The sequence below is a fragment of the Pristiophorus japonicus genome, chromosome 12 (assembly GCF_044704955.1).
Source record: "Pristiophorus japonicus isolate sPriJap1 chromosome 12, sPriJap1.hap1, whole genome shotgun sequence".
NCBI lineage: Eukaryota > Metazoa > Chordata > Chondrichthyes > Pristiophoridae > Pristiophorus > Pristiophorus japonicus.
This window is the reverse complement of record NC_091988.1, coordinates 79,644,210-79,668,043: the sequence shown is the minus strand read 5'-3', so window position 1 is coordinate 79,668,043 and position 23,834 is coordinate 79,644,210. Positions and strand designations below refer to the sequence as shown.

Below are 23,834 nucleotides of genomic sequence, written 5' to 3'. Positions count from 1 at the left end.
ACTCAGCTTCTAATTAACATTTCTCTCTGAAAATCAAGGGTGCCATAAAATGTTCTGAAACAACTTCTGTTGTGACAGGCATTTGACTTTGCCTTTAATTTTGGGTTTCAGGCACCAATGCTCTTCAGTGCTTGTAACCTTGAGCTGTGACACTGAGAGTCTTCAACACCAGCTGGTCTTGCTCATTTATTTTTCAGTGTTCTCCTTTTATCCCCCCCACACACACACACACACACACACACACACACACACACACACTCTCTCACTCTCTCTCTCTCTCTCTCTCTCTCTCTCTCTCTCTCTCTCTCTCACATCTCACATTCTTACCGGTATGCTGTTTTACGGATACTAACTGCTTTCTTACATTGCCCAAGTGTCTTTTCTTGGTATGTTGAGCTGTTGGATTGGAGCCCATTACATCCGTGCCTGATGCCTTCCGCACCCAGCGCCCACACACACAGGGGCACCTTTTCCACTCGGAGCTACTGGATGTCAGGAGCCCTCGGGTTGGGGTGAGGGGTGGGGGGTCACTGAGATAATTTGTAATTCCCCCTACTCCAGCCTGAGATCTTGGCACAGGCCTGGGATCATCCTAGCTTCTGTGGCTCAGTGCCACACCAGATGGTGCATTTAACCACTGAGCCATCAGACAAGCTGTTCGTGCTAAGGTTTTCGTAATAACAAACCCAAATAAATGTTCAATAAATGTCTGTTGACAATACCCACCAGGACATAGAATAATAGAATGGTACAGCACAGAAGGAAGCCATTTGGCCCATCGTGCCTGTGCCAACATATATCAATTCTTTTCTCCTTTCATCAAGGCAACAATGGGACTTTAAAGACCATTTGGAAAAATAAAGCTGTTACAGTAAATTAGCCCTAACTTTATTAAATAAAAATGTAAACAATGTTTGCTTATGACGAGAGAGCCAGTGCAGAAGAATTGCTGCAGCTATTCCTATAATGGATCTGAATTAACACGCGTTGTTGCGCTAATGAAACTGACTGAAATGGTCGTTAAGCCAGCTTGTTTCAGTGAACTTCTCATTTCAACTGTGCATTTTTAATTCAGACTTTTGGCGCTGGGTGCCACAATAAAACCCATCCAAGCCAATTCTTCCCGTGCCTTCAGCTGCCGAGGTACTCCCACAATATACTTCTGGAATTCCTTCACCAATCCTCTCCACCTCTCTACCCCTCTCTCCTTCTTTAAGACTCTCCTTAAAACCTACCTCTTTGACCGAGCTTTTGGTCTCCTATCCCAATATCTCCTTATATGGCTTGGTGTCATTTTCTTTGATAATCGCTCCTGTGAAGCGCCTTAAATATAAGGTAGCACCTGATGAATCCAATCTAGGCTGGGACTCTTGTCTCTAGAAAAGAGATGACTGAGGGAGTGACCTGATTGAGGTTTTTACGATTATGGAAGGTTTTGGTAGAGGTAGAGAAGATGTTTCCACTTGTATGTCATAAATATAAGATAGCCACTAATAAATCCAATAGAGAATTCAGGAGAAACTTCTTTATCCAGAGAGTGGTGAGAATTGGAACTCACTACCTCAAGGAGTAATTGAGGTGAATAGCATAGATGTCTTTAAGGGGAAGCTAGATAAACACATGAGGGAAAAAGGAATAGAAGGATATGTTGAGGAGGTTAGATGAAGAGGGGTGGGAGGAGGCTCATATGAAGTGTAAACACCGGCATAGACCTGTTGGGCTGAATGGCCTGTTTCTGTGCTGTAAATACTGTGTAATACTTTGTTTTGCTATGTTAAAGGCACTATATAAATGCAAGTTGTTGTTGTATCAATTGACCCAGACTTTTTTTCTGGTTAGCCTGTTGTCATTTATTTAATCTTGCTCGAGTCTTGTGTATTTTAAAATTGTGTTCTGATACATTAGCGTGTTCTTGCACGAAGTGCTGAAAATGCATCACTCTCCCCAGATGTGCAGAAATATTTGTCCAGAACAGATTCAACTCTACATATTGACTTCTTCAGCGTCATTGCTTTGTTGTTGTTCTGAACCTTTTTAAAAATTCGTACACGGGATGTGGGTGTCGGTGTCACCTTAATTGCCCTGCAGAAGGTGGTGGTGAGCTGCTGCCTTAAACCGCTGCAGTCAGTATACTTCTTTGTAGCAGTTTGGTACAACTGAGTGGCTCGCTAGGCCATTTCAGAGGGCAGTTAAGAGTCAACCATGTTGCTGTGGGTCTGAAGTCACACATAAGCCAGACCAGGTAAGGACGGCAGATTTCCTTCCCTAAAGGACATTAGTGAACCAGATGGGTTTTTACGACAACCCGGTAGTTTCGTGCTCACCATTAATGATACTAGCTTTTTAAAAAAAGAGTCTTTTTAACTTGTCTGTCCAGATAATGATTAAAATAGTAGCTTTTTCTGAAGGTGGCACTTCAGGTCTTTTTCACTCACTCTCCTATTTGATTGCTGACAGATCACCATGCTGCAAGCCATTGAACGTTACATGAAGCAGGCGATCGTAGACAAAGTGCCCAGCGTCTCCAGCTCCGCATTGCTTTCCTCCCTGGTGAGTTGTGTTGTCTGCTGCAAAATATGCCAATGTTCACTCTTCATTTTTTTTTCTGTGCGTGGTCCCTTTAATTGGCTGCACGGCTCATTTAAATTTTTGCGCATGCGCGGTTTCTTCCATATAAAAGCCGCTCACCGGCTATGTGGGACCCCCAGACTGCTGTGCGGCCACACAGCTTAGTCGGAATGTTGGTATCCTGGTATAGGAGTGACGTTGGCTTCCCTGAATATAGGTGGGCTATTTACACAGCCTGGCTCCATTTCTTATAATGCGATAGTCATAGTACTATAATTGTTCTGATTTGGCACTTTTAAAGGGATAGCATCGGCTTGGTCAATCTGGGATAACATGTAGCACGCTGCTGAAAGATTCGCAGTTCACGTGTTATTGGATGAGTAGGTCGGGAGAGGCGAGTATTATCATTAATCCTCCATTTCCTTTGTGTCTCGCAGCACTTGCTCAAGACCGGCTTTGATGTGGTGAAACGCTGGGTGAATGAAGTGCAGGAGGCAGCCTCCAGCGACAACATTATGGTGCAGGTAAATGGAATGGCGACACCATCAAAATCAATGCAAACGCTTCCCCGATAGCATTTGAATATATTTAAGGTGGAGATGGACAGATTTCTGAATGATAGGGGAGTCGAGTGTTATGGGGAGCGGGCAGGGAAGTGGCGTTGAAGCCAAGATCGTATTGAATGGTAGAACAGGCTTGAGGGGCCGAAAGGCCTACTCCTGCTCCTATTTCTTATGTTCTTATGATAGCTTCGCAGGGACGTACGTCACCCAGCGAGCTACCGAGCCACACAGACTCAAAGGTCCAGGTTTGAATCTTTGTTCTGTGCTGCATTAGTTGCTAGCGGTTGGCAACAAGATATCAGAAGCAAGGATGTTATGCTAAATCTTTGTAACCCACTGGTTCACCCTCAGCTGGAGGACTGTTCCAATTCTGTGCACCAGACTTTAGAAAGGATGTGAAGTCCCTGAAGAGGGTGCAGAGATGATTTAGCAGAATGATGCCAGGGTTGAGGCACTTCAGTTATATGGAGAGACTATAGAGGCTGGGGTGGTTCTCCTTCGAGCAGAGAAGGTTAAGGGGAGATTTCATAGAGCGGTTGAAAATTATGAAGGGTTTTCATAAAGTGTGGAACGGAGGGGGTGCTCACTGTCAAGTGCTATTTTTCAGTTAAGATGTTGAACTGAGGCATTTTCTATCTGTTCAAGAGGAATTAAAAGATCCCATTGCAGTGTTGAAAGAAGGGCAGGGGGTTTTGCCCGGTGTCCTGGACAACATTCCCTCAACCGATTATTACAACAACGACATTATTTATATAGCGCCTTTAATGTAGTAAAATGTCTCAAGGCGCTTCACAGCATATAAAACAAAACAAATAAATTTGACACTGAGCCACATAAGAAATTAAGGCAGATGCCCAAAAGCTTGGTCAAAGAGGTAGGTTTTAAGGGGTGCCTTAAAAGAGGAAAGAGTGGTAGAGAGGCGAAGAGGTTTAGAGAGGGAGTTCCAGAGCTTAGGGGCCAGGCAGTTGAAGGTACGGCCACCGATGGTTGAGCGATTATAATCAGGGTGCTCAAGAGAGCAGAATTTGAGGAACGCAGAAATCTTGGGGTGGGGGGGGGGAGGTTTGTGAAGCTGAAAGAGATTGCGGAGATAGGGAGGGTCGATTTCATTAGAAATAGCTTAACTGGTCATTCATTGTTCTTTTTGGGATCATCCTGTGTGTAAATTGGTTGCTGTATTTGCCTACACAACAGTGACTGCACTTCAAAAGGAAGTTTGTAAAGTGCTTTGGGAAGTCCAGAGGATGTGATCGGGTGCTGTATAAATGCTAGTTCTTCCTTTTCATTCTCAGTATCATGCTCTGGGGCTACTCTATCACATCCGGAAAAACGACCGGCTTGCGGTTAACAAGATGGTGACCAAATTCTCTCGCCAGGGCCTGAAGTCGCCTTTTGCCTATTGTATGATGATCCGTGTTGCCAGTAAATTGCTGGAGGAGGACGACAACAGGTGAGACCTCTGAAGAGTCACCTTTTTACAAATGAACCAAGCTTTTCTGTTGTACCATTGAGATTTGTGACAAGGACACCTGACAGAACTGGGCGAGAATTGAGTTGGTGCCTTTCACCTCCCGAGTCCGAGGTTCAAATCCAGCTCCGTCTAATGGTGGGGGGAGGGGGGAATGTCTCTTTTGTCTGCTGGCCATCAGGACCTTGTGTGACATGAGTTTAGGCAGTCCCAATACATTGAATGACTTAAAATTTCATAGCTCGATTGGCACCCCATCCACCACTTTAAACATTCACTCCCTCTATTATGGCTGCAGTGTGTAACATCTACAAATTGCATTGCAGCAACTCGCCAAGGCTTCTTCGGCTGCACTTCCCGAACCCAAGGCCTCTGCCACCTAGAAGGAGAAAGGCAGCAGGGGTATGGGAACACCACCACCTCCAAGGTCCTCTCCAAGTCACACACCATCCTGATTTGAAAGTATATTGCTGTTCCTTCATCGTCGCTGGGTCAAAATCCTGGAACTCCCTCCCTAACCGCACTCTGGGAGTACCTTCACCACATGGACTGCAACGGTTCAAGGCGGTGGTTCACCATCACCGTCTCAAGGGCAATTAGGGATGTGCAATACATGCTGACCATACCAGTGACAGCCACATGCCAAAAATAAATTTTAAAAATTGCAGCACAGAAACAGGCCATTCGGCCCAAGTGGTCTATGCCAGTGTTTATGCTCCACACGAGCCTCCTCCCATCCCTCTTCATCTCACTCCATCAACATAACCTTCTGTTCCTTTTACCCTCGTGTGTTTATCTAGCAGCCCCTTAAATACATCTATGCTATTCACCTCAACTACTCCTTGTGGTAACGAGATCCACATTCTAGCCACTCTCTGGGTAAGGAATACAGCTCCCAATAGGCTGTACAAAACTACCCCCAGTTCAACAGTAAATTGGCAATTTCATTAATAGATGCCACTGAAGGCTGATAAGAGAACTCGAAAAATATCACCATTTCAAAAAAAAAACTTATTTCTGAGAATGTGAGCATCGCTGGCAAGGCCATCCTTAGTTGCCCCTGAGAAGTTGGTGGTGGGCTTGAACCACTGCAGTCCATGTTCTGTAGGGAATGCTATTTTAAAGTTGGGACGGAGGCACAACAGAGAGGGTCTTGCTCTGCAGCTAGCCATGTTTTATTTGGCTAGCTCACATCCTCCGCCTGCTCCACGACGACATGCAGGCAGTGATCCTCACCAACAGATCCATCACAGACCCAATCCACGTCCGGACCGGGGTCAAACAGGGCTGCGTCATCGCCCCAACCCTCTTCTCAATCTTTCTCGCTGCCATGCTCCACCTCACAGTCAACAAGCTCCCCGCTGGAGTGGAACTAAACTACAGAACCAGTGGGAACCTGTTCAACCTGTGCCATCTCCAGGCCAGGTCCAAGACCACCCCAACCTCTGTCATCGAGCTACAGTACGCGGACGACGCCTGTGTCTGCGCACATACAGAGGCCGCACTCCAGGATATAGTCGACGTATTTACTGAGGCATACGATGGGACTATAAGACAAAGGTCCTCCACCAGCCTGTCCTCAACGCACAGCACTGACCCCCAGTCATCAAGATCCATGGCGTGACCCTGGACATCGTGGACCACTTCCCATTTCTCGGGAGCCTCCCATCAACAAGAGCAGGCATCGACGACGAGATCCAACACCGCCTCCAGTGCGCCAGTGCAGCCTTTGGCCACCTGAGGAAAAGTGTGTTTGAAGACCAGGCCCTCAAAACTGCCACCAAGCTCATGGTCTACATGGCTGTAGTGATACCCGCCCTCCTGTATGGCTCAGAGACATGGACCATGTACAGTAGACACCTCAAGTTGCTGGAGAAATATCACCAGCGATGTCTCCGCAAGATCCTACAAATCCCCTGGGAGGACAGGCGCACCAACATCAGCGTCCTCATTCAGGCTAACATCCCCAGCATTGAAGCACTGACCATACTCGATCAGCGCCGCTGGCCAGACAAGAGACTCCCAAAGCAAGTGCTCTACTTGGAGCTCCTTCATGGCAAACAAGCCAAAGGTGGGCAGTGGAAATGCTACAAGGACACCCTCAAAGCCTCCCTGATAAAGTGCGACATCCCCACTGACACCTGGGAGTCCCTGGCCCAAGACCGCCCTAAGTGGAGGAATTGCATCCGCGTGGGCGCTGAGCACCTCGAGTCTCAATGCCGAGAGCAGAAATTAAGCGCAGGCAGCGGAAAGAGCATGCGGCAAACCAGTCCCACCCACCTCTTCCCTCAATAACTATCTGTCCCACCTGTGACAGAGTTTGTGGCTCTCTTATAGGACTGTACTGCCACCAGAGAACTCACTTCAGGAATGGAAGCAAGTCTTCCTCGATTCCGAGGGACTGCATATGATGATGACTTGATGCGGGAGTGCTTGTTGCTAACGCTCGTGCCCTGGAGTTAAAAATGCCCCCATTCCATAGCACTAACTATAACAATCACAAAATTCACCAAAAGTCAAGAATGCTAACCACTGCTTATATAGGGTGAGTTACACGCTGTAGGGTTTGGAATGGCTGATGTTGGGTGTGGCCCCGCATTGGAACAGGAGTCAGCCATTCATCCCCTTAAGCCTGTTCAGTGAAATCGTGGCTGATCTGTATCTAAATTCCATCCACATGCCATGGCTCCTTTTACACCCTTGTCGAGAAAAAAATCTATCAATTTTAGATTTAAAATAAAAACATAAGAATTAGAAGCTCCTTGAGCCTGCTCCTCCATTTGTAAGATCATGGCTGATCTTTGACCTGATCCTCATATTCCTTGATTCCTAGAGTCCAAAATCTATCGATCTCAACCTTGAATATACTCAACGATTTAGCACCCACAGCCCTTTGGGATAGAGAATTCCAAAGATTCACAACCCTCAAAGCGAAGAAATTCCTCCTCCGTCCTAAATGGCCGCCCCCTTATCCTGAGACTGTGGCCCCAAGTTCGAGACTCTCCAACCAAGGGAAACAACCTCAGCATCTACCCTGTCAATCCCCCTCAGAATCTCATGTTTCAGTGAGATCACCTCTCATTCTTCTAAACGATAGAGTGTAGGTCCAATCTACTCAATAAATTAATAAAATGATTAATTCAGATAGAAACTTACTGCTTTTTGTGACAGTTTCACACTTTGCGTGAAGAAGTGTTTCCTAACTTTCACCTGGCTCTGTGTTTAGAAATGTAGAAATTTGCGGACGGTAGGGGGCCATTCGACCCATTGTGTCTGCCGACCGAAAAAGAGCTATCCAGCCTTATCCTACTTTCCAACTCTTAGTCTCCTCTGTACCCTTTCTAGTGCAATCACATCTTCACTGTAATGTGGTGACTTAACTAGTGTTTTATACAGTTCAAGCATAACCTCCCTGATCTTGTATTCTATGCCTCGGCTAATGAAGGCAAGTATCCCGTCTGCCTTCTTATCCACCTTATCTGCCTGTCCTGCTACCTTCAGGGATCTGTGGACATGCACTCCAAGGTCTCTCTGCTCCTTTACACTTCAGTGTCCTACCATTTAATGTGTATTCCCTTGCCTTTTATTAGCCCTTCCCAAATGCATTGTCTCACACTTCTTCAGATTGAATTCCATTTGCCACTTTTCTGCCACCTGACCAGTTCATTGATATCTTCCTGCAGTCTACAGCTTTCTTACTCACTATCCTCACTAAGGTTACGTCCCCTTGTCCTAGACTCCCACAAATGCTCACTGCATTTATCCAGTAAATGGCTGAACATCCAGACCAAGGCGGCCTCAGGTTTGATGGTCCGTGACGAGTTGCTGCACTACAATCCGGTCTCAGTGCCTCAGCCAGTCTTCCCTGATTGCTATTCAGCAATCCCTTCTGGTGAGCACACCATCGGGCTCGGCTGTGAAGCCACTCCGCATTTGAATAGTCTGTTGACACTGACTCGAGGTTCACACTTAAATAATCCTGGGTTGCATAAGGCACTAGAGGGGGCCTGGCAACTGTGGAACCGTATGTCACCAAGGAATCGGTGACTTCGAGAGAGGAGGGGGAGAAAATTAGCAAAAGAATAATAAATCTGCTGCACAAAATTGTCATTTGAATAGTCGTGATAGCGCCTCAAATTGAAGTAAAGGTTACTTTCAAACTGGGTTCTTGGTCGAGATCCTTGTTTAAGACACTGGTCACAGCTCCTGACTGATGTGTAGAAATGCAATTGATATAATTGTGTCATTCCTTGCAGACACACTCCCTGATGGGACCACAACTCCAAAGGAAATATTAGGCTAGCGTCCAAAATTTGCAGCTCTGAAATCCTCATCCAACCCAGTATCCAAGATCCCTCAGGATGCACAGCAAGTGTCCTCAGCAATCTGTCTTCCCCCATTAGTCAATGTTTTATCTTTATGGAACAGAACTAATCATATATAAACATAGCTATAAGAGGGGATGCACTGTGAAACCTGGTGTATAAGTTGCATTTTTCTGATGTGGTGTGCTATGGTTTTAATGGTGTCAAAGTTAGAGGTGCAACTATCACACTGAAATGTTATAGATTTTAGTGCTAAGCACGCACCCCTCCATTTTATACCTTCTACAGGTCAGAGCTTCCCCCAATGGATAAAAGCACACTCCACTGTGGAGGTGTGCATAAAGCATGGATTCCCCAGGTTCGATCTCTGGACCATACTGAGTTGGCTGGTCTCCACCAGGATCATAAAATTAGTCCTCTAGGAAGCCTTCGTGTATAATAGTGGATGGAATCTCAAAGTTAGAACTTTCAGAAGTGGAGGGAGGAAATAAGTATATATAAAAAAGATTATATGCATGTGTGTTTTTAAGCTAATTCTTGCCTGAAGAGTAATCTTTAGTGAAAGGCAGCTGAGTAGACGAACACATCTTAATGAACAGGCATAACTATCTTGCCAGATAGAACAGAGATTCATTTAGCGTTTGCAGACTCATGCAAATCGCATTGGCCACCAGATAGTTTAGTTAGTGGGTATGGTTCAGCGATGTTGGGATATGGTTTGTATCTGTCCGCAAAGGACATTTGTCATCATCACAAAGGCCATGTAGGTGAAGACTTTGAGGCATACTATCCCTGTCCAGTTTGAAAGTCGTTTCAGTCACTCTCAACTGTGACGCGGCTAGTTGTAACTTGGTTGTTGTTCTGTAGGATTAGAGATGATAGGAGCATCTTCACGACAACGAGGTGGTCAGGAAAAGTCAAAGGAATGAGGAAAAGTTGTCCACATTGGGCGTCTCGCAGCGACCCGCGCTGTGGGTGGATGGAACCAATCAATGTGAATTGGTTTTATCACAAAGTCTATTTACCAATTTTACTACCGCATCTGAACGACAAAGATGTGGAGGAGCTGTATTGTAGTGGAATGACCACCATGGGAGGGAAGTAGGCCGCAATATGCCTGGCACAAGCCATGGAGCGACGTTCCGTTGATTATCCACCAGCTTAGTTTTCAATGAACGAGCAGAAACGGGAATACAGTATTCCGAAACTGAGTAAAAGTGCGCGGTCAGATGAGCGTAAGGTGTAGGCATCTGCTCCCTACTTAGTTTACTTTTCCAAAAAAAAGTTTCAATTCCTTTTGCTGATCCCGATAACTAAGAATTCTGGGACTCGGTATCATTAAGGAACACACCAACAACAACTACTTGTAGTGAAACGACCCAAGGTGCTTCACAGGAGTATTATACGATTTAAAAAAAACACAGCAAACGTGTTTGTTGCAGCCGTGAGGAAGTGAACAGCAGTTCCCAATTCAGAAACTAGCTAGACACGAACACAAGCACGCCCACTCCTGGAGTGCATATGGCACATGGCTCTGCTGTAGTGATCTTTTAAGACTTATTTTAACTCTCAGTAATATTCAATGTTTGGGTTTGCTTGCGCTGTGCAGAAGTGACCCCCTTTTCAGTCCTGGAATCCAGACTTGGCTTATTAAAATGCTTGTCTTGAGCCAACCAGGTTTGCAACATCTACAGGGTGGTAATAGGTTGTTTTATCGTTCTCTTAGCCGTGACAGCCCTCTGTTTGACTTCATTGAGAGCTGCATGAGGAACAAGCACGAGATGGTAGTCTATGAAGCAGCCTCTGCCATTGTCAACCTGCCAAACTGTTCAGCCAATGAACTGGCACCTGCTGTCTCTGGTAAGTGTTCGTACGAAAGCAAAGAGAAATGGTTTGAAAAAATAGTAAGGGACGAATCATTTGATAACTGCGTCTGAGCTGGCTCGACGATCAACGTGCTCCTATTTTTAATCAAGAGCAGAACAGTTCACAATAAAGAGGAAGGTCAGGTGACCTCTGTTTTCATCCATATCAAGAGGGGTTTGAGTTAGCTGACCTAACTCCTCCAGTGTGGCCATGTAGTAAATGACTCCAAAAGCGGGGCGATTCACTCTCTTTACAATAACATGCACCTTTAACGTAGTAAAATGTCCCCAAGACGTTTCACAGGCGTGCAGTCAGAAGAAAAGTTGACCCAAGCCAAAGAAGGAGATATTGGGACAGGTAACTAAAAGATTGGTCAAAGAGGTAGGTTTTAAGGAGTTTTTTAAAGAAAGAGAGAGATGGAGAGGTTTAGGGAGGGAATTCCAAAGATGGCTGAAGGCACAGCTGCTAATGATGGGGCGAAGGGAGTGGAGGATGTGCAAGAGGCCAGAGTTGGAAGAACGCAGAGTTCTTGGAGGGTTGTGTATTGGAGGAGGCTATAAAGGCGGGAAGGCCATGGACAAGGATGCCCAAGACCCCATGGCGTGACAAAATAATAGCTCACTAGCTGAAGAATGGCAGGCAAATCCTGCATTATATCACCCAAAACAGCATGTATTGCTCCATTTTTATTACAAATTTACACTGTCTCTTTATGAATTAAGTGTTTGTATTAAGAAAATGGACCCTTGCATATTCTTATCATTTCACAATCCCACACAAACAGCATCTGTGATCAGGTTTAAGTTAAGTTTAGCAACATCTGATTCTCACGACTGCCGGATTTCCAAAAGCGCTTTACAGCCAATGAAGGACTTTTTGAAGTGTAGTCACTGTGGCAACGTAGGAAATGCAGCAACCAATTTGCACACAGCAAGCTCCCACAAACAGCAATGTGATAATGATCAGATAATCTGTTTTAGTGATGTTGATTGAAGGATAAACATTGGTCAGGTCATGGAGATAACTCTCTTTGCTCTTCGAAACAGTGCCGTGGGATCTTTTATGTCCACCTGAGAGCGAGATGGGGCCTTGGCTTAATGTCTTTTCCGAAACGTCTCAACGGCACCTCTGACAGTTCAGCACTCCCTCAGTACTGCGCTGGAGTGTCAGTCTAGATTTTTGTGCTCCAGTCCCTGGAATTGGACTTGAACCCGCAACCTTCTGACTCAGAGGCGAGGGTGCTAACCACTGAGCCATGGCTGACTTGCATGCTAGGGGAATGCAGCAATGTTTGCTGTTTGTGTGACCTTTGATGCTGATCTCTTTCTCCTTGCAGTGCTGCAGTTGTTCTGTAGTTCACCTAAGGCAGCCTTGCGATACGCAGCAGTGAGGACACTCAACAAGGTAAGAGGAGATGCGAAGGGTGATGCTAGGTCTCTGCACTTCTTCAGTAAAACTTCCTTTATGCCTTGCGGTTGATGCCAGAGATGGGAAACTATAGTTATGGGGACAAACTTGAGATACTGGAACAGAGAAGACTTAGCAGGAGATGAAATAAGGGTTTTAAAAATTATGAAAGTATCTTGTTGAATTATTTCCTCTGATCGGGGAAGTCAGTGATGAGATGTTTGATTTAAAACTTGGAAGAAATGTACTCAACGGGTTGTTGGAGCACAGAATGCTTTCCCGCAGAGAGTTATTGAGGCAGAGACCATTGCATTTTTTTATGGGAAGAGTAGATGAATATTTGATAATACAAGGAAAGAACCAGGCTGTGAGATTAGTTCTGGATTGCTGTAGCAATGAGACACACTGAGGCGACTGGCCTCCTGCACTGTAACCCTCTGAGTAGTTACTTTTACCATGCAGAATGATTAGTGCCTTAACATAATTCTGAAGTCATTGATACTGAACACCATGTCCTTTTCAAAGAAGAACTTGCATTTATATGTCGCCTTATGAGGAGGTTCGACAAGGTGGATGCAGAAAGAATATTTCCAATCACAGGGGGCATAGTCTCAGAATAAGGGGCCGCCTATTTAAAACTGAGATGAGGAGGAATTTCTTCTCTGAAGGTTGTAAATCTGTGGAATTCTCTATCCCAGAGAGCTGTGGAGGCTGGGTCATTGAATATATTTAAGACCGAGATAGACAGATTTTTGAGCGATAAGGGAGTAAAAGGTTATGGAAAGCGGACAGGGAAGTGGAACTGAGTCCATGATCAGATCAGCCATGATATTAAATGGCGGAGCAGGCTTGAAGGGCCGGGTGGCCTACTCCTGCTCCTATTTATTATGTTCTCAATCTCAGGATGTCTCAAAGAGCTTTACAGCCAATTAAATACTTTTGGAATGCAGTCACTGTTGTAATGTAGGAAATGCGGCAGTCAACTTGCGCATAGTAAACTCTCACAAACAGCATAGAAACATAGAAACATAGAAAATAGGTGCAGGAGCAGGCCATTCAGCCCTTCTAGCCTGCACCGCCATTCAATGAGTTCATGGCTGAACATGAAACTTCAGTACCCCCTTCCTGCTTTCTCGCCATAACCCTTGATCCCCCGAGTAGTAAGGACTTCATCTAACTCCCTTTTGAATATATTTAGTGAATTGGCCTCAACTACTTTCTGTGGTAGAGAATTCCACAGGTTCACCACTCTCTGGGTGAAGAAGTTTCTCCTCATCTCGGTCCTAAATGGCTTACCCCTTATCCTCAGACTGTGACCCCTGGTTCTGGACTTCCCCAACATTGGGAACATTCTTTCTGCATCTAACCTGTCTAAACCCGTCAGAATTTTAAACGTTTCTATGAGGTCCCCTCTCATTCTTCTGAACTCCAGTGAATACAAGCCCAATTGATCCAATCTTTCTTGATAGGTCAGTCCCGCCATCCCGGGAATCAGTCTGGTGAACCTTCGCTGCACTCCCTCAATAGCAAGAATGTCCTTCCTCAAGTTAGGAGACCAAAACTGTACACAATACTCCAGGTGTGGCCTCACCAAGGCCCTGTACAACTGTAGCAACACCTCCCTGCCCCTGTATTCAAATCCCCTCGCTATGAAGGCCAACATGCCATTTGCTTTCTTAACCGCCTGCTGTACCTGCATGCCAACCTTCAATGACTGATGTACCATGACACCCAGGTCTCGTTGCACCTTCCCTTTTCCTAATCTGTCACCATTCAGATAATAGTCTGTCTCTCTGTTTTTACCACCAAAGTGGATAACCTCACATTTATCCACATTATACTTCATCTGCCATGCATTTGCCCACTCACCTAACCTATCCAAGTCACTCTGCAGCCTAATAGCATCCTCCTCGCAGCTCACACTGCCACCCAACTTAGTATCATCCGCAAATTTGGAGATACTGCATTTAATCCCCTCGTCTAAATCATTAATGTACAATGTAAACAGCTGGGGCCCCAGCACAGAACCTTGCGGCACTCCACTAGTCACTGCCTGCCATTCTGAAAAGTACCCGTTTACTCCTACTCTTTGCTTCCTGTCTGACAACCAGTTCTCAATCCACGTCAGCACACTACCCCCAATCCCATGTGCTTTAACTTTGCACATTAATCTCTTGTGTGGGACCTTGTCGAAAGCCTTCTGAAAGTCCAAATATACCACATCAACTGGTTCTCCTTTGTCCACTTTACTGGAAACATCCTCAAAAAATTCCAGAAGATTTGTCAAGCATGATTTCCCTTTCACAAATCCATGCTGACTTGGACCTATCATGTCACCATTTTCCAGATGCACTGCTATGACATCCTTAATAATTGATTCCATCATTTTACCCACTACTGAGGTCAGGCTGACCGGTCTATAATTCCCTGTTTTCTCTCTCCCTCCTTTTTTAAAAAGTGGGGTTACATTGGCTACCCTCCACTCCATAGGAACTGATCCAGAGTCAATGGAATGTTGGAAAATGACTGTCAATGCATCCGCTATTTCCAAGGCCACCTCCTTAAGTACTCTAGGATGCAGTCCATCAGGCCCTGGGGATTTATCGGCCTTCAATCCCATCAATTTCCCCAACACAATTTCCCGACTAATAAAGATTTCCCTCAGTTCCTCTTCCTTACTAGACCCTCTGACCCCTTTTATATCCGGAAGGTTGTTTGTATCCTCCTTAGTGAATACCGAACCAAAGTACTTGTTCAATTGATCCGCCATTTCTTTGTTCCCCGTTATGACTTCCCCTGATTCTGACTGCAGAGGACCTACGTTTGTCTTCACCAACCTTTTTCTCTTTACATACCTATAGAAACTTTTGCAATCCGCCTTAATGTTCCCTGCAAGCTTCTTCTCGTACTCCATTTTCCCTGCCCTAATCAAACCCTTTGTCCTCCTCTGCTGAGTTCTAAATTTCTCCCAGTCCCCAGGTTCGCTGCTATTTCTGGCCAATTTGTATGCCACTTCCTTGGCTTTAATACTATCCCTGATTTCCCTAGATAGCCACGGTTGAGCCACCTTCCCCTTTTTATTTTTACGCCAGACAGGAATGTACAATTGTTGTAATTCATCCATGCGGTCTCTAAATGTCTGCCATTGCCCATCCACAGTCAACCCCCTAAGTATCATTCGCCAATCTATCCTAGCCAATTCACGCCTCATACCTTCAAAGTTACCCTTCTTTAAGTTCTGGACCATGGTCTCTGAAATTACTGTTTCATTCTCCATCCTAATGCAGAATTCCACCATATTATGGTCACTCTTCCCCAAGGGGCCTCGCACAATGAGATTGCTAATTAATCCTCTCTCATTACACAACACCCAGTCTAAGATGGCCTCCCCCCTAGTTGGTTCCTCAACATATTGGTCTAGAAAACCATCCCTTATGCACTCCAGGAAATCCTCCTCCACCGTATTGCTTCCAGTTTGGCTAGCCCAATCTATGTGCATATTAAAGTCACCCATTATAACTGCTACACCTTTATTGCATGCACCCCTAATTTCCTGTTTGATGCCCTCCCCAACATCCCTATTACTGTTTGGAGGTCTGTACACAACTCCTACTAACGTTTTTTGCCCTTTGGTGTTCTGCAGCTCTACCCATATAGATTCCACATCATCCAAGCTAATGTCTTTCCTAACTATTGCATTAATCTCCTCTTTAACCAGCAATGCTACCCCACCTCCTTTTCCTTTTATTCTATCCTTCCTGAATGTTGAATACCCCTGAATGTTGAGTTCCCAGCCCTGATCATCCTGGAGCCACGTCTCCGTAATCCCAATCACATCATATTTGTTAACATCTATTTGCACAATTAATTCATCCACCTTATTGCGGATACTCCTTGCATTAAGACACAAAGCCTTCAGGCTTGTTTTATTAACACCCTTTGTCCTTTTAGAATTTTGCTGTACAGTGGCCCTTTTTGTTCTTTGCCTTGGGTTTCTCTGCCCTCCACTTTTCCTCATCTCCTTTCTGTCTTTTGCTTTTGGCTCCTTTTTGTTTCCCTCTGTCTCCCTGCATTGGTTCCCATCCCCCTGCCATATTAGTTTAAATCCTCCCCAACAGCACTAGCAAACACTCCCCCTAGGACATTGGTTCCAGTCCTGCCCAGGTGCAGACCGTCCGGTTTGTACTGGTCCCACCTCCCCCAGAACCGGTCCCAATGCCCCAATGTGATAATGACCAGATAATCTGTTTTAGTGATGTTGATTGAGGGATAAATATTGGCCAGGACACTGGGGATAAATCTCCTGCTCTTTAAATAGTGCTATGGGATCTTTCACATCCACCTGAGAGGAGACACTGAGCTTCAGTTGAATATCTCATCCGAAAGATGGTACTTCCAATAATGCAACTCTCCCTCAGTGATGCACTGCATTGTTGGCCTTGATTATGTGCTCAAGTCTCTGGGGTTTGAATCCACAATCTTCTGACTTCTGACCCTTCCCCAAAGGCCACTGATGAATTGGTACATAAATGTTAATTAATTGTAGACTTTACTTTGTAGTTAATTTTATTAGAAGTTGGGGAAAGCGTTAATTAACATCTGAAGAGATTTATACTTCCAAAGACTTTCAATTTGGGTGGTTTATCTTTTGCTCTCCCCATTAAGGTGAAGGGTGGAACAATGTTACACTTTTGAGACCCCAGTGCCAACATCAGGTAAAGCGCAGGTACATAGTTCAGGTAAAGCACAGGTTCATTTTTGGAGACTTCAGAACAATAGAAAAGTCGAGGGCTACCGAAGCTTGCCTCTTCAACATTCCAACTCTACTGGCCCAGCATGTTTAGCACACTCCTAAAAATTCTGTCTGTTTGACCTGCTTGGGACATTATTGCAGACATTTATCATTCTTTAGTATAAACAAGTGCCTCTAGTATCTCGCCTAAGTTTATTTTTCACTAGTTTATATTCATGACACTGATCCTATTAGCCTGCTGAATTTGAAAGTATTATATTTAGGTCTTGTCTTATCTAACCATTTAATATTTTATACGCTTCAAAGAGGTAGCTGTCCTACTTAAACAGTCTCCCCTATAGGATCATTGAATCACACTGCACAGGAGAAGGCCATTCGGCCCATTATGCCTGTGTCGGCTCTTTGAAAGTGCAATTCAATTATCCCCATATCCCCGCAGGGTATCTACTTTTTCTGGCAGTTCATCCTCTTGTACTTGGAATCTTTTCTGTTCTCTGCACATTCCCCAATATTTGTACACTCCTTCTGTAGCAATGTGTAAAAGAAAACTATAAACTTAATTGTTCGGTTGAATTCCTGGCAAGTCCTGTTTAGTTGGAAGTTTTAACATGCTATCTGTGGCATCAATCAGGTAGGAGAGTAAAGCTCGTGTCAGCGCGCTGCCAGGATATTGAGTGTTTTTTTAAAAAAGCCAACACGCTTATTTTCAGGTGGCGATGAAGCACCCGTCGGCAGTGACAGCATGCAACCTGGATCTGGAAAACTTGGTGACGGACTCGAACCGCAGCATTGCCACCCTCGCCATCACCACGTTGCTGAAAACCGGCAGCGAGAGCAGCATCGACCGCCTCATGAAGCAGATCTCCTCTTTCATGTCTGAAATTTCAGACGAGTTCAAGGTAACCGAGCCCATTTCTCCCTCGAAGGTTCAGTGATGGGACTCAATGAGGTGCCTTTATCTCCATTTCTGGTGTTTCTGATGTGTACCCAATGTGTTCTTCATGTAGTTGTAATCCAAAAAAAAATGGTTTTTTTGCATAGAATTTTCAGCAACAGACCATTCGATCCAAGTGGTCCATGCTGGTGATCATGCTCCACACGCGTCACCTCCCACCCTACTAACCCTATCATCCTTTCTCCCTCATGTACTTACCTAGTTTTGTCTTATATTTATATATATATAAAATGATTTTATTTTCTCCCCTTATCTCCTGTGATCATTAACTGTTGCAGGTGTTACGGCTCACTGGACACCGGCAGCCCTTTGACTCCCTGCCTCGGCAATGTTCCCTGTAAGCTGCGCGGCCTGTCTCTTTTAATGCGTGGTCCCTTTAAATTTCTATGCATGCACGGTAGTCACAATGTAAAAGGTGGTGAGCGGCCGGCGTGGGACCTTTCAGATTACTGCGTGGCCGCGCATGAGCACACCTTAGCAGGATCATTGTGCCTAGGTGGCCACCCTCATGGCGCCTAGATAGTGAATATTGCCGTCATCGCACATGCGCACACTCGCTTTCTCTTTGCAGCATGGGCCTCTGAATAGAGGGCAGGAGCAGAAGTTTGAGATGATTATTTATCCCTACCTAACCAAGGACCACCAACATCAACTATACCCGTAGCCTGACTCGGCACAAAGTGGGGCTAGAACCTGGGCCCAGATCCAATCTGTGCGGTGCATTTATACAATAGCCCATCAGGGGAACCTTCTGTTTGTACTTGGGTTGATTTCAGTAATGAGCCTTGCGTTAATTATGCTGTAGTTTATAACACACATTCTGGGTTGGCACCCTGTGAAATGACCCCAAATAAGTTAGAAGGTGAATGTGGGGAGGCTATTGAAACAGGGACAACACCACCATCAGATTCTCATCTGCTACCCCACACACAGCTGTCCAGTAGAGGTCAATAAATAACGGATCAAATGCTGAAGCAACTTATGCCTCCTTAATCATGAGGCACCAAAATCAAAAGTTAACGACAAAAGTACAGATAAGGATTTATTTAGTGCCTTTCATGACCTCAGGATGTCGCACAGCACTTTACATCCAATTAAGTGCTTTTTGAAGTGGTGAACTATAGGAAACATGGCAGCCAATTTGCCCACAGCAAGATCCCACAAACAGCAATATGGTAATAACCAGATAAATCTATTTTTGTTTAAGTGCAATTGATTGAGGGATAAACATTGATCATGCTTTTATCAATATAGTGCCATGGGATCACTTGAGAGGGCAGATGGGGCCTCGGTTTAACGTCCCAGCCGAAGACGGCACCTCTGACAGTGCAGTGCTCCCTCAGTACTGCACTGCAGTGTCAGCCTAGATTTTGTGCTCAAGTCTCTGGAGTGGGACTTGAACCCACAACCGTCTGATTCCTAGGTGAGAGTGCTGCCCACTGGGCCAAGGCTGGCCATGTTAAGTACATCGCCCATTGTGGTACTAAAGCCCTGTGGTCTAGAGGGTACCAGGTCTGATGTCTGTTCTCACCTTGTTGGTTGGGAGATATTTTGACTTGCAGCAAGTCAGCTACATCTCTCATGCCCACCCCCCACCACACACACGCATCCCTGCGTCCTGCAAGTGTCCAGTTTTATGTGTACTGTATGTTGAGTTTTGCTTATTGTTTTGGAAGTATTTGAGATCTACTTTAAAGAAAACAATGTTGCTTGGAGGAAATCTTCCCCTAACTGGTGCTTGATGTTCTGATCTTCTGTGTTCAGGTGGTGGTGGTGCAGGCTATCAGTGCCCTGTGTCAGAAGTACCCACGAAAGCACGCTGTGATGATGAACTTCCTGTTCACTATGCTGCGCGAAGAGGTATGTTAATGTAGAATCAAAGTGGCTTAAGGAATAACGCTGTCCTTTTAATTAAGAGTCATATTTTATCATTTTTTATTAACTTTGTGGATTGTTGTGAACAGACTTCAGAGCTACTCACATAACTTCATTGAACCCTGCAACATAGAAGGAGGCCATTCAGCCATCATGCCTGTGCCAACGCTTTGAAAGTTATCCAGTTAGTCTCACTCCCCCATGCTCTTTCCTTATTATTCTCTCAGTGAGATTAAGCAGAGATTTAATAGAGGTGTTCAAAATTATGTCCAAACTTGGCCAGTAACAGTTTGAATAGGAGGCATTTCAGCAACGCCATCATCCAGTCTGTTGTCAATAGCTGACAGTACAATGCAATAAAAACAGAAAATGCTGGAAATACTCAGCAAGTCGGGCAGTATCTGTGGAGGGAGAAACAGAGCTAATGTTTCTGGTCGATGACCTTTTGTCAGAATTGAAAAAAGTTAGAGATGTAACAGGGTTTCAGCAATTGCAGAGGCAGGGAAAGGGGGGAGGGGAGGAAAGAACAAAAAGGCAGGGTGATAGGGTGCAAGGCAGGCGTGAATACATGGCAAAACGTATGATAGTACAAAGATGATAATGGGATAAGTAAAGAAACAAAAGGTGGGTCTAGAAGAGGTGTAAATGGTAATAGCAGAATTATCAACAGTTGCCATCTGAAATTATTGAACTCAGTTTTGAGTCGGAAGGCTGTAAAGTATCTAATCGAATGATGAGGTGTTGTTCCTCAAGCTTGTGTTGTAGGAGGCCAAAGACAGAGAGGTCAGAGTGGGAGTGGTGTGGAGAAGTGAAATGACAGGCGACCGGAAGCTCGGGTCACGCTTGCAGACTGAACGGAGGTGTTCCGCAAAGCGGTCACCCAACTGTTTGATCTCCCCGTTGTAGAGGAGACTGCATCGGGAGCAGTGAATACAGTATACTAAATTGAAAGAAGTACAAATAAATTGCTGTTTCACCTGGCAGGGGTATTTGGGGCCCTGGATGGTGGGCAGGAAGGAGGTGAAAGGGAAAAAGGGCATGTGTTGCATCTCCTGCGCTTGCACAGGAAGATGCCGAAGGAGGGAGAGCGGGTGATGCATTGCAATAGTGTCCTGAGGTGCTGTGTCATGGGAGAGTTACTTTTGTCACAGTGTAGGGTGGTCATCTTATTGAACTTACTGGGATCATTATCTAAATGTGATAGTCTACTGCTTAATACGCTCTGGAGTCTAGTTGCTATACAATGGTTTGCATTCAAAGCAGGTTCCTTAAGGACAACATTTAGTCCAAGAGTGATTTTTGTTGAAGGTGTGTGTTAGGTTATTTTTCCAAGGGTCGGGTAGCTCCTAGGTTAGTCCAACAATTGAGGCAGACACTATAATATCATTTACTGGATAAGTATTTGAAAAGGAAGAATCTAAAAGGATTTGGGTAAATGGGAATAGAGCAGATAGCTCCAAATGAAGAGGTAACATTGGCATTATGGGCCAAATGGCCTCCTCCTGTGCTGTAGTTACATTGATTCTAAGATCCTTTCTCCCCCATCATTATACCTCCTCTTATGAATACAGCAGAAAATATAGCAGTTGGTGAAAACAGGTCCATCGACAGTATCCCAGTTTATTTGTCGTATTTTGCACAAACTACTGTTTAGTAGCACTTTTAGAGAAGTGACTTACAATATTTAATCCCTGCCTCCAAGTGCGGCCCTTCACAAAATTAGCTCAGGACTTCAATTAAGTAAATCCGCTGCGGATTTTATGTTGTCTGAGCGTGGACGGACGTTCTATTTTTACGCAGTCCACAAATGACGTGACCGCCTTTTGGCTCCGTGAGCAGTGGGAATCCCGGGCTGTGTGCAGGTTGGCTCATGTTCTGACTGCTGTCTTCCCCTCAGGGTGGGTTTGAGTACAAGCGCGTGATTGTGGAATGCATCATCTGCATCATCGAGGACAACCCGGAGAGCAAGGAGACCGGGCTGGCTCACCTCTGCGAGTTCATCGAGGACTGCGAGTTCACCGTCCTCGCCACCCGCATCCTCCACCTGCTCGGGAGGGAAGGGGCCCGCACCCCCAACCCCTCCAAGTACGTTCGCTTCATCTACAACCGGGTCATCCTGGAGAACGAAGAGGTCCGGGCAGGTGAGTCGCACGTTGTGTCCGCTCCCCATCGATGCTCCTTCGCATAAAGGGTGGGTCAGGGTGAACATTCAGCAGGCAAGGGGAGGAAGAAGGAAACTGGTGAGCGGGGGTTGGAAGCCAGAGGCATGGTTGAAAGGTGTGGGTTTTTGAAGGCAGGGCAAGAAGTAATGAGGGCAAATGTTTTTGGAGAGAAGTGTCCGATCTGACTTTACCCGTTTTTAATTCATTGGGGAGACATTTGGGAGCGGCCTGCTTGAGGTGCTAGCTTTTGAAAGTTGGAACAATTACTAATGTTTTTCAGCTTTCTTTAAATTCGGTGTTGGTGCTCCAGGAAGGAAGTGGAGTGCTAAAGCAGGTGCTCCACTTCCTTCCTGGAGAGCTAAAGGACGCAGGCTGTTTGTGCAGCACTGCACAATGTCCTGTGCAGCGATGCCATAATCTAAGGCTCCTTCCCTCCCTTTAAGGGAAGGGCCATCGCTACAGGCTCTGCACTGGGACCAGTGAGCTGGTCCCCAACGTCGCCGCGATTCTGTCTGTTCAGCCCCATGCACCGCAGCAGATTGCCGGGCTGATCGATCGCGGCCAAAGAGGAAACGGAAACATTTTAAAATAATTTTTAGAAATTTTGCACTTGCCACGGCAACCTCCACATCAACTTTCGCCCCCGAAGCGCCGGCCTCCCGAACAACGCTTCCTGCAGCTGTTTGGTTGTCGCCTGGTGATACCGCAGGGGGCGGAACCGAAGTCCAGAACGCTACCTGGGCGATGCGCACGGCAATAACATTACCATCTCCGGGCGCAGGAGATCGTGGCGCAGCGTGCTACCCCCGCCGCAAACCTCTCGGCCAAGTTAGCGGGAGTCGTTCATCTTGCCACGCCCAGTCGGTAAGTCGTTAACGCCCCGTTATCGCACCACCGCCCCCGCTCCCCCCGGAGGCAATAACAGGAGGTGCTAATGAGGCCAAATTCTCGGCCTAACTGTCACAGTTCACATAGGGCCCAAACTTGGTGGCCTTACCGCCGACTGCTGCCGAGATTTTTTGGCAGTCTCCCCACGGTGACAGATTCCTCTAGGTCTGCCGTCACTGGGAGGGGAGGACCGCTAGTGCGCAAGTCGTGTAAGTGACCTCCCGCCCGCCGAGCTGGCAGATTCCTCGGGCGGGAGGGGGAAGGACCGCTGTGTGAAGGCAGGTCTAACCCCAGCGGTAAGTAAGAAGACCTGCAAAAAAAGGTTAGTGAACTATTTTTATTTATTTTTTCAACAATTTATGTGGATGAGGTCCCCTGAAGGTGTTCCATTGTTTTTTTAAACTTTTATTTTTAGCTTTATCCCCCCTCCCTGGGCCCAACTCAATCCTCGGCAGCACTTTGGCGAGGATTGCATTTGCCGCTGAGATTGGGAGCTCCCGCCCGCTGCCGCCCAGATTCACGGTGTAAGTCATTTTTTTGCCGCTGGGCGGTACTGGCATATCTTTTAGAGGAATCTCCCTGGCAAAGTACCGCCAGGTCTCTCTCAGGTCCTCGGCGGTCCTTTGGGTGGCACTTGGGCAGGCCTTGGCTTTGACCAAGTTTGGGCCCTTAAACTTTACGTTCCCCAGAATGCTGCCTTCTTATCCACTATCAACCAGCAAAATGAATAAATTAGCGCTCCCCGAGGACAGAGTAAGTGAAGGTCCCAGCCGCGTGGTTATTAAGACTAGATTTCAAGCTCAATCTCTATCTGCACTGAATTAGCTGACCTCAGCTGGTGCAGCAATTGTCATCAACGTCCCAGGTGTAGAAGGTCCAATAATCTCCACTCGGAAGTGCGTGTGCGTGCATTTAGGGTGAGAACAGGATTGGAATCAATATGATACTCTGCTTTTGTTCCAATTTAAAACAAGCCACAAAGCTACATTGTGGATCCAACCTTG

The 23,834-nt window shown here is 45.8% G+C and overlaps 1 protein-coding gene across 1 annotated transcript in view; it reads left to right on the top strand.

The window, feature by feature from the left end:
- Positions 1–23,834, top strand: part of LOC139277351 (coatomer subunit gamma-1) — a 78,562-nt gene that overhangs the window by 29,021 nt on the left and 25,707 nt on the right. Inside the window, exons 7-14 of the mRNA XM_070895710.1 lie at positions 2,458–2,550; positions 3,006–3,092; positions 4,424–4,581; positions 10,651–10,784; positions 12,127–12,194; positions 17,661–17,849; positions 19,670–19,765; positions 21,678–21,921. Of these exons, the coding sequence (XP_070751811.1) occupies positions 2,458–2,550; positions 3,006–3,092; positions 4,424–4,581; positions 10,651–10,784; positions 12,127–12,194; positions 17,661–17,849; positions 19,670–19,765; positions 21,678–21,921 (1,069 nt within the window). The remainder of the gene's footprint in view (positions 1–2,457; positions 2,551–3,005; positions 3,093–4,423; positions 4,582–10,650; positions 10,785–12,126; positions 12,195–17,660; positions 17,850–19,669; positions 19,766–21,677; positions 21,922–23,834) is intronic.